The 9,056-nt window shown below is 60.9% G+C and overlaps 1 protein-coding gene across 1 annotated transcript; it reads left to right on the top strand.

The window, feature by feature from the left end:
- The first annotated feature begins 290 nt into the window (after positions 1-290).
- LOC128898693 (electroneutral sodium bicarbonate exchanger 1-like) lies at positions 291-8,354 on the top strand. Its single transcript, XM_054174625.1, is given in 19 exon segments — positions 291-361; positions 573-733; positions 1,065-1,196; positions 1,371-1,475; positions 1,478-1,700; positions 2,040-2,127; positions 2,382-2,528; positions 2,695-2,786; positions 3,249-3,423; positions 3,567-3,700; positions 4,476-4,721; positions 4,823-4,928; positions 5,117-5,392; positions 5,752-5,913; positions 6,243-6,494; positions 6,848-6,916; positions 7,458-7,631; positions 7,723-7,857; positions 8,262-8,354. Coding segments are annotated over 19 exon segments (2,826 nt in total). The 5' UTR covers positions 291-305.
- The last annotated feature ends 702 nt before the right edge of the window (positions 8,355-9,056 follow it).

The raw sequence follows: 9,056 nt of genomic DNA, 5'->3' as shown, positions 1-9,056 counted from the left end.
CATTAAAAATGGCCCTGTGGGGAAGGGAAGCTGCCCACCCTGAGTCAGAGGTGGAAGAGATGCTGCTCCTGCTCCATGGCTGTGTGCAGGCCTGGGCAGAGGAGGAGTCCAGGGCAGAGGAGCCAGCCCAGCATCTGTGGCTGAACTGGTGCTCTCTTGACATGAGAGCAGGACAGAGCTGATTCAGGCAGGCTGAGAGCACAGAGCTTTGTCTTCTGCCCCCAGCCAGCCCATCCCAGCGGGTGCAGCCCATCCTTGGGAGCCAGGAGGACAAGCAGCACGCTCCCCACAAACTCTTCTGCCAGATGGCTGAGATCTGCGTGGCAGAGGGTGAAGCTGCTGAGTGGAAGGATGCAGCAAGGTAAAGCCCTGCTGCTGGCAGCGGTGGGAGAGGAGCCCTGGGCCAGCAGCACTCAGAGCTCTCCTTTCCTCCCTGAGGGATGCAAAGCTCTCACAGCTGCTGCTGCTGCCAGGAGCCTTCTTCTCTTGCTACCCCACAGCTCTGTCAAAGGGCTGCCAAAGCTGGGGGCACCTTTCCCATCCCTGGGGCTGATCACATCCTCTGCCTGCAGGTGGTTCAAGTTCGAGGAGGACATGGAAGACGGTAGTGAATGCTGGAGCAAGCCCTACGTGAGCACACTGTCCCTGCGCAGCCTCTTGGAGCTGAGGAGCTTGATCAGCAGTGGCACAGTGCTGCTGGACATCGGTGCCAACAGCATGGAAGAGATTGCAGGTACCCTGCGTTCTGTGTCCCTCTGGCAAGAGCCCAACTCAGCTGCCTCTGCTGCCCTTCCCTCCCCAGTCCAAACCCTGCCCCAATGGCAGGCTCCTAGCCAGGAGTCCTGCTGTGGGTTTAAGCAGAGGCTGGGTGCCCAACCCTGGCACTGGGTTTTGCCTCCAGGGTGGGATCCTCTTGCAAGCAATTTGTGGGGTTAGAGAAGCGACTGCAGAGCATTCTCCAGCCAAAGAGAAGGAGGAGTCAGGGCTTGGCAGGTTGCTCTTAGAAACAGGGTTGGGACTGGGGGGTTCTGCTCTGATGGCTTCTTTCCCTCTGCCCCCCCCAGATGCCATCCTGCACCAGCAGGGACAGAGCTCAGGGCTTGATGAGCAGGCACGGGCGAGAGTGCGAGAAGTGCTTCTGCTGCAGCATCACAACAAGGAGAGGAAGAGCTTCCTTGCCTGGGCTGTGGCCCGAGGTGAGCTGTTCTCCAGGGCTCTGACAGCTGCTGAAGGCTTCTGCAGGGCTTGGGTCCCAGCAGGCTCATCCTGGCAGAGCAGTGGCAACCTGCCCACCTCTCCAAGTGCCTTTGTTTCCCTAGCAGTGTCAGCACTCAGCCCTGAGCCTTCTGTAGACGCTGCTGTGGCTGAAGGAGAAAGGAAGCAGGAGAGCTCCACAAGGGCTTTAGGCAAGGTGAGAGCCCTGCAGCTTTCTTCTGCCTTCAGGGCCAGATTGGCTCTGGCAAGGTGGCCCCAGGGTGGGCTGCAGAGCGTCGAGGGCTTTGCTCTCGGGGCAGCTGCCTGAGGATTGCTTCTTGTGGCCAGGAGGAGCTGCGCTTGCTGAAGAGAATTCCCAGCGGGGCCGAAGCCTGCAGCCTGCTCGTAGGGGAGCTGGGGGCCCTTCAGCAGCCCCTGCTGGCCTTTGTCCGCCTGGCCCAGGCTGTGCTGCTCCCGGGGCCGACCCAAGTGCCCATCCCAACCAGGTCTGAGTGAGAAGCACACAGCTTTGCTTTCCCAAGAGCCCCCCACCACGGCATCCAGCTCCACGCATCAGTGGGGCTGCCAAGGGAACAAGCCCCCCCCCACACCCCCTGCCTTTGCCTTTGTGTCTCCCTTCCCTGCTGGAGCTGTGACAGCCACCAGCCCATCTGAATGGCCCTTGGCCCCAGACTAAGTCTGGGATCGATTCTGATGAAGTTCAGATTCATTGCCTGTGTGTCCCCACTGGAGCCAGACTCTGGGCTGGCAGCTCCTGGGGCTTTCCTTGGGTGCTCTTGGAGCAAGGACACCTTCTTCTTCCTCATCTTGCTTTTCTTGCCCAGGTTCCTGTTTGTTTTGCTGGGGCCAGCAGGAAAAGCCCAGCAGTCCCATGAGGTCGGCAGGGCCATGGCTACTCTGATGATTGATGAGGTACCACCAGATAAGGGAGCTCTGGGTCACCTCTGGCTTTAAGCAAAAGGCTGTGGGGTGCCACTGGGGATGGGGACCTTGTGCAGGAGATGATTGCACCTGCCACAGCGGACAGATGTTTGCTCTGGGGGAATGTTGCCTGCCCCCAGCAGGAATGGTGGGGAAGATTCCCCTGCATTCAGGCAGGAGCCGATTGCCCCGGAGAGGGCATCCAAGGGGGGCTGTCCTCTCAGCAGCTTGCCTCCTGCTGGCAGGTTTTCCAAGCAGTTGCCTATAGAGGCAAGAAGCCAGGGGACCTGCTGGCTGGCCTGGAAGAGTTCCTGGAGCAGGTGAAGGTCTTGCCAACAAGCCAGTGGGATCCCTCCATCCGAATCGAGCCCCCAGAAAAGGTCCCTCCCCAGGTGGGTGCTGCAGGGAGGGAGGCGTGAGGGGCACGGGCAGCGTGGCAGCACGGCTGGGGATGTGCTCAGGGGGCCAGGCTCTCCAGGTGCCCCTCTGCCAGTGCCAGAGCCAGAGCAGGAGGAATGCTCACAGGTGGGCATCTGTACCTTGCTCCCATTTTCCCAGGAGAAAAGGAAGGTGCCAGGAGCTGTGGGTGGCAGTGCTGCGCCCAGCGAGGCGGCGAGACACACGGAGCCTGAGCTGGAGCGGACAGGAAGGTGATGTGAGCTGCCCCTGGGTGGCCTTGGTTCTGCTGGCCTTGGAAACGGGAGCCTGCAGCTGCCCTTCTAGCAGGGCTCTGGCCTTAGCTGCTTTGGGGCAGGGGCTGCACAGCTCCACCTCCCTGCCCTGGGCCCGGCAGGGGGAGAGGTGGGCAGCTGGGCTCAGGCGCAGCGGCATCGCCCCTGCTTTGCTGGATTTGGGGTGGGGGCAGAGGGGTAGAGACCCCCAGGGAGAGCACTGCTGCTGCTCAGGGTCAGAGGGGAGGGGCTCTGGGCTCAGGCCTGCTTGTGCTGCAGGAGCTCTGGTGTGTGTCTCCCTTTCTCCTGGCTATAAAGCAGGCTCCAGCAGACTTGTGCTTTGCAGCCCTGCAAGTTGCCCTGAGCTTGTGGCTGCCCGTGTGCAGCAGAGAGCTGCACAGCCCCTCCCGCAGCACACTCAGGCTCTGTTCTTCCCTCCAGGTTCTGCGGAGGTCTCCTCCAGGACGTGAAGCGCAAAGTGCCCCGGTTCTGGAGCGACTTTCGGGACGCCTTCAGCCTGCAGTGCCTGGCGTCCGTCCTCTTCCTCTACTGTGCCGGCATGTGCCCTGTCATCACCTTCGGCGGCCTGCTGGGGGAGGCGACCCAAGGCTACATAGTGAGCAGCTCTCTCTGCCGGCTGGCACGGGGAGGGCCCGCCCTCGGGCACAAGTCCCTGCTGCGCTCACCTGGCTTTGCTGGGGGGTTTTGCCTTGCCCTGGATGATCTCTTTAGTGCCTGCTGCCTCTCTCCCCCGCACAGAGTGCCGTGGAGTCCCTGATGGGTGCCTGCCTGTGCGGCGTGGTCTATTGCCTCTTGGCTGGGCAGCCTCTCACCATCCTCGGCAGCACCGGACACATCCTCGTCTTTGAGAAGATCATCTACCAGTTCTGCAAGTAAGGCTGGCTGCCACAGCCAGGGGCTGGCAGAGGCTGCTGCAGGAGACAGGGAGGAGGAAAAGATGCTTGGGCTTTGCTGTTCTGGGTGGCAGTTGTTAGGTTTCAGTTGGCCTCTGTGTCAGAGCTGGTGCAGGCTGCTGCTGCTTTAGTAGGTGGTGGTGCAGGGGCTCTGAAGGGTGGAGGAGGGGAGTTGTGGGGGGTCGATTGGCAGCAGGTGACTGGGCACAAACCCAGCCAGTGCTGGTGTTAGGGCATGAGAGTGATGTGAGAGCACAGCACCTCCCACAGCCGGCACCTGACCTCCACTAGCCCCCAGGGCCTTAACCCAACTGCTGATAGAATACAATAGAATAGAATAGAATAGAATAGAATAGAATAGAATAGAATAGAATAGAATAGAATAGAATAGAATAGAATAGAATGAACCAGGTTGGAAGAGACCTTCAAGATCATCGTGTCCAACCTATCATCCAACACCACCTAATCAACTAAACCCTGCAACCAAGCATCCTGTCAAGCCTCGCCCTGAACACCCCCAGTGACGGCGACCCCACCACCTCCTCGGGCCCCCCTTCAGTCTTTGGCTTCTCCTCCCGCGGCTCCAGAGCCCAGGCTGCAGCCCCGAGGCTGTCTGTGGCACTTGATGGAGACTGCCTTCCCCCCTCCCCCAGCCTGGCCACGCTCCTAAACTGCTCCCATGTTTGCCCAGGGAGAAAGAGCTGGCAGCCCCTTGCTGGCCTCTCCCCCTTCCCACCTGGCTTTGCTTCCCTAGGGAGCAGGCACTCTCCTACCTGTCCCTGCGGGCGTGCATCGGGCTCTGGACCACCTTCTTCTCCCTGGTGCTGGTGGTGACCGACGCCAGCTCCCTGGTGCGCTACATCACTCGCTTCACCAAGGACACCTACGCCTCCTTCATCTGCCTCATCTTCATCTACGAGGCTCTGGAGAAGCTGAGTCAGCTGCGAGTCACCTACCCTCTGCACATACCCATCGCCATCGACTCCCTCACCAACTACGGGTGAGTGCTGCCCTGCTAAAGGCCGCTGCCTCTGGCCAGGAGCTCAGGGCTGCCTCTCCTTTGCCTTTTCCTTACCCCTCTCCTGGCTTCTCTCCCGCCAGCTGCAAGTGTGTGGCACCAGCCCAGCCCAGCCTCGAAACCCTGCGTTTCTGGGAGAGCATCAAGCTGGACGTGCCTGGCATCGCCTGGCAAAACCTCACGGCGACTGTGAGTGCCCCGAGCCACTGCTTCCTCGTGCCGCCGCCAGGGGGCATCCCCCCGCTGCACAGGGCAGAGCCCTTCAGCTGGGAAGGGGCTGCCAAGCGTGCTGCTGCCAGATCCTCCTCACCCTCTCCTTACCCAGCGTGTCCTGGCCACACCTTCACCGCCTGTGTCCTGACTCTCTGTCTCTCCAGGAGTGCCGGCACTTGCGGGGAGAGTTCCGAGGCCCTGCCTGTGGGCCCCATGGCCCCTACGTGCCTAATGTCTTCTTGTGGTGCTGCATCCTCCTCTTCTGCACCTTTGCCCTGGCCAGCTTCCTGAAGAACCTGAGGAGCAGCCCTCTCTTCAGCACCAAAGTGCACTCCCTCACCAGGGACTTTGCTCTTTTCCTCACCCTGGTCACCATGGTGCTGATCGACTCCCTGGTTGGGATCCCCTCGCCCAAGCTCCCGGTGCCCAGTGAGATCAAGGTAATGAGGCTGCTTGGCTTGGCACTGGCTTCAGCCCTCGGGGGTGCCACAAGGGAGGGGATGGCAGGGCAGGCTGGGGCTGAGCCTGCAGGACATGCTGGTGCTCTGCCCATCTCCTCTTGTGCCTCCAAGGCACGCGTTCTTTGTGCCAATGAGAAGCCAGCCCCTAAGCTGGGCACCTCCAGGAGAAGGATCTGCAGGTGCCTGCAGAGAGGCCACTGGCACTGCTGGAGCCCACCAGAGAGGGTGACCTGAAGCCAAGGCTGGGAGATGCTCTGCCTCAGGAGGAGAGAGGCAAAATGCAAGGCAGGGAAGTGTCTGGGCTGAGAGCTGCTGCTGAGGCCTGTGCTTTGCTGCAGCTGACCAGGGACGACCGCGGGTGGTTCATCAGCCCCCTAGGACCCAACCCTGTGTGGACAGTGTTCGCTGCGCTCATCCCAGCTCTGCTCTGCACCATCCTGATCTTCATGGACCAGCACATTGAGGTTGCTGTCGTCAACAGGAAGGACCACAAGCTGAAGGTAAGAGGCTGCAAGAGATGAGCCCATCCCACCCCGCCCTGGGCTGCAGCCAGCATCAGGCTGGGTGGCAGGATGCTCTCCTGCAGCAGTGGTGCCCCAGGGAGCAAAGCACAGGGGAGCTGAGACGAGCAGTCTGCTGCAGCAGCACATGGAGCTGGGTGCAGGAGAGCAATGTGCTGTGCTTGTGAAGTGGTGGCAGCAGCTGAGGGAAGGGAGCCTTCTGCTGTGCTGCCAGGACCGGCTCAAGCAGGGGCAGTCTGACTTGTGAGGCTGCCCTTGCTCTTGTGCTGTGGGATGCTCTGCTCCTTCTTTTGCTGCCTTCCTTGTAGAAAGGACGTGGCTACCGCCTGGACCTCTTTGTGCTGTCTGTGCTGCTCGGGGTGTGCTCCCTGATGGGCCTGCCCTGGTTTGTGGTTGCCACTGTGCTGTCCATCACCCACGTGAAGAGCCTCAAGGTGGAGTCTGCCGGCTCAGCTCCAGGAGAGCAGCCCAGGTGCCTGGGGGTGCGAGAGCAGAGAGTCACCGGCGTGATGGTCTTTGTGCTCATGGGCTGCTCCGTCTTCCTGACCTCGGTGTTAAAGGTGAGAGGGCAATGCAACCCCCGACCAGCAGCGGCTTTGTGGCACTGAGACACACACATCGCAGCCTCTGCAGCCGCCGGGAGCTGTGGAGCGGAGGAGGAGGTGATCCCCGAGCCTGGGGCTTGAGCTGTGCCGGGAAGCAGCTTGGGCTTTGCTTTGCAGCCCTTCGGCCCCCAGCGGGGTGCGCTGGAGGCAAGCGAGCAGCGCCCAGCGCTTTGGGTTCCAGCTGTCTTTGAGGGCCAGCACTGCTGGGGGTTCAGGCGGCCGTGGGCAGCGCCCGCAGCGCCCGCAGAGCAGGGTGGTGAGCCTGCCAGTGCCACGGCAGGCACAGACCGTTGCCTTCTCCTCCGCAGCTCATCCCCATGCCTGTGCTTTACGCCATCTTCCTCTACATGGCTGTGTCGTCGCTCCGAGGACTCGAGGTACTGCCTCAGCGGCAGCCTGCAGCACGGCTGCTCCCTGCTGCCGCCTCTGCCCGGCAGCAAGGCCAGCGCAGGGCCGCGGCAAAGTCTCTCTGCCAGCGCGCAGGGAAAGCATTGGGTGTGAGGGAGAGGTTGGTGGGGGCCCAGGAGATCTCTGGGGCTGGCAGCAGCAGTTCCTCGGTGTGCTCGGCTCAGGGGCTAGGGCAGGGCAGGGTTTGCTCAGGGGAAAATGGGGGACTTCAGTGCCGAGGGAAGGCAGCTTCCACTGCTGCTGGCAGCGCTTGCAGGGGCGTTCAGTGGACCGGGAAAGGCAGAGAAGAGAACAGCATGGAGGAAGGGCAGGTCGGTGGCAGCTCCCGTGGGCAAGCCGGTTGGTAGCTGGAGGGGAGGGAAAGTGGCTGCTGCCCGCAGGAGGAGCGTCCAGAGCAGGTTTCGGGCCGCCTCCTTTCAAGCAGCATGCTGCAAAGAGCCTCCAGGTGTCAGCAGGGCCAGAAAGCTTCTGCAGTGCTAAGCTGGCAGCTCTTGGCCTGTGCCTTTGCAGTTCTTCAAGCGCTTGCTGCTGGTTCTGATGTCAAGGAAGCACCAGCCGGACTACATCTACCTGCGGCACGTCCCCCTGCGCAAGGTGCACCTCTTCACCTTGATCCAGGTCCTCTGCCTCACCGTGCTCTGCCTCATCAAGATGTCCCCTGCTGCCATCATCTTCCCCCTGCTGGTAAGAGCTGCTGCTGCTCAGCAGGCCATGTCTGCAGGGAGATGGAAGGCTCAGCTCTGGCCTCACCCTATCTGCCCTCTTGTTTGTGAAGAGTTTGGCTGTGGTCTTGGTGCGGAAGGCGATGGAGTTCTGCTTCTCCAAGCGGGAGCTCAGCTTGCTGGATGACCTTCTGCCAGAGAGGAGGAAGAAGGAGGAGAGTGCCAAACCCGAAGGCCAGCAAGAAGAGGTAAGGCCTGCTGGGTGCCTGGGGCTGGGCATCTCCCTCAGGCTGGGAGGTTGCCTCTTTCTAGCACAGCTTCTCCTGACATCTTGGGGGACCATCAGAACTGCAAGGGAACTGATCCTAAGGGCCTGGATCCCGCTTCAACCCCTTGAGTTAGCACTGAGCTTCCCCCTCGGAGAGCTTTCTCAGTCAGTCATTTCTCATCAAGATGATGATTGTCCTTTTGCCAGGACAGTGCTTTTAACCCTCCCCAGGTGCTGGCAGTGAGCTCTGCCCCCTGCTGCACTGCCAGCGGAAGCTGCCCCGACTCAGCAGCAGAGGGCAGCGGGCAGTGATGTTCCTGGCTCTGGAGTTTCTCTCTGCTCCAAGCCAAGACAGACAGCTTGATTTGTCCCCTTTTATGGCAGGAATCCATGGAAGCTGCTGGTCCCAATCCAGTTCAGCTGGAGCTGGGGAAGACAGGCGACTTGGATCCCCCAAAGCAAAGCAGGGACAGGTAAAGCCCCAGCAAGGGCCAGGACCCCCAGCAGGATTAGCCGGCAGGTGTCTGGTGTGGTTTTCTCCACTTGTATCTTTGGGGTGGAGCATCCCATAGGAAGCAGCAGTCACAGTGGTGGGACAATCAAATGTGTGGGCAAGGCTGCCCGAGGGGATGGCAGGGCTCTGACCCTGACCAGAACTCGTGGTGGACCCCAAAACTTGCATCATCAGGGACCTGACAGTAGCTGCAGAGCCTCATTCTGAAACAGGTGGAGCTGCAGGCAGGATCTGTGCCAGCTGTTGCTAAGCCCCAAAAAGAGCCACTCCATGGAGCTGTTGCTCTGCAGCTCTCAACCTTTGCCCCTCACAACTCCTCCTCCAGCCAAGCCTCCCGTGCTTATGCTGGGCTTTGATTCTCCAGGTCCCCTGTTCCTCTTGCCAAGGCTGCTAATGCCCTTGGTGACCTCAGTTCCCCTCCCCAAGACTGCCATGGAAAACCTCTCTTGCAGGGCTGCTCCTGCTGTAATCCTTATCGAGGCTGAGAGGGTGGGAAGCACTGTGCAGAAGGCTGCCAGCACCCCCAGCAGCAGCAGGCTGAGTTCTGGGGAGAAAGAAGTCAAGAACTGCTGAGGAACGTGCGAAGCAGCTGGCAGGCCCCAAGCCCTTGAAGGAGAGGAGTGAGAACGTGACAGGCACCAGCCCTGCACACAGTGCTCCCTGCA

Source organism: Dryobates pubescens, chromosome 30 (genome assembly GCF_014839835.1).
Source record: "Dryobates pubescens isolate bDryPub1 chromosome 30, bDryPub1.pri, whole genome shotgun sequence".
Taxonomy (NCBI): Eukaryota; Metazoa; Chordata; class Aves; order Piciformes; family Picidae; genus Dryobates; species Dryobates pubescens.
The sequence above is the reverse complement of the archived record's forward strand: the minus strand, read 5'-3'. Positions and strand labels throughout refer to the sequence as shown.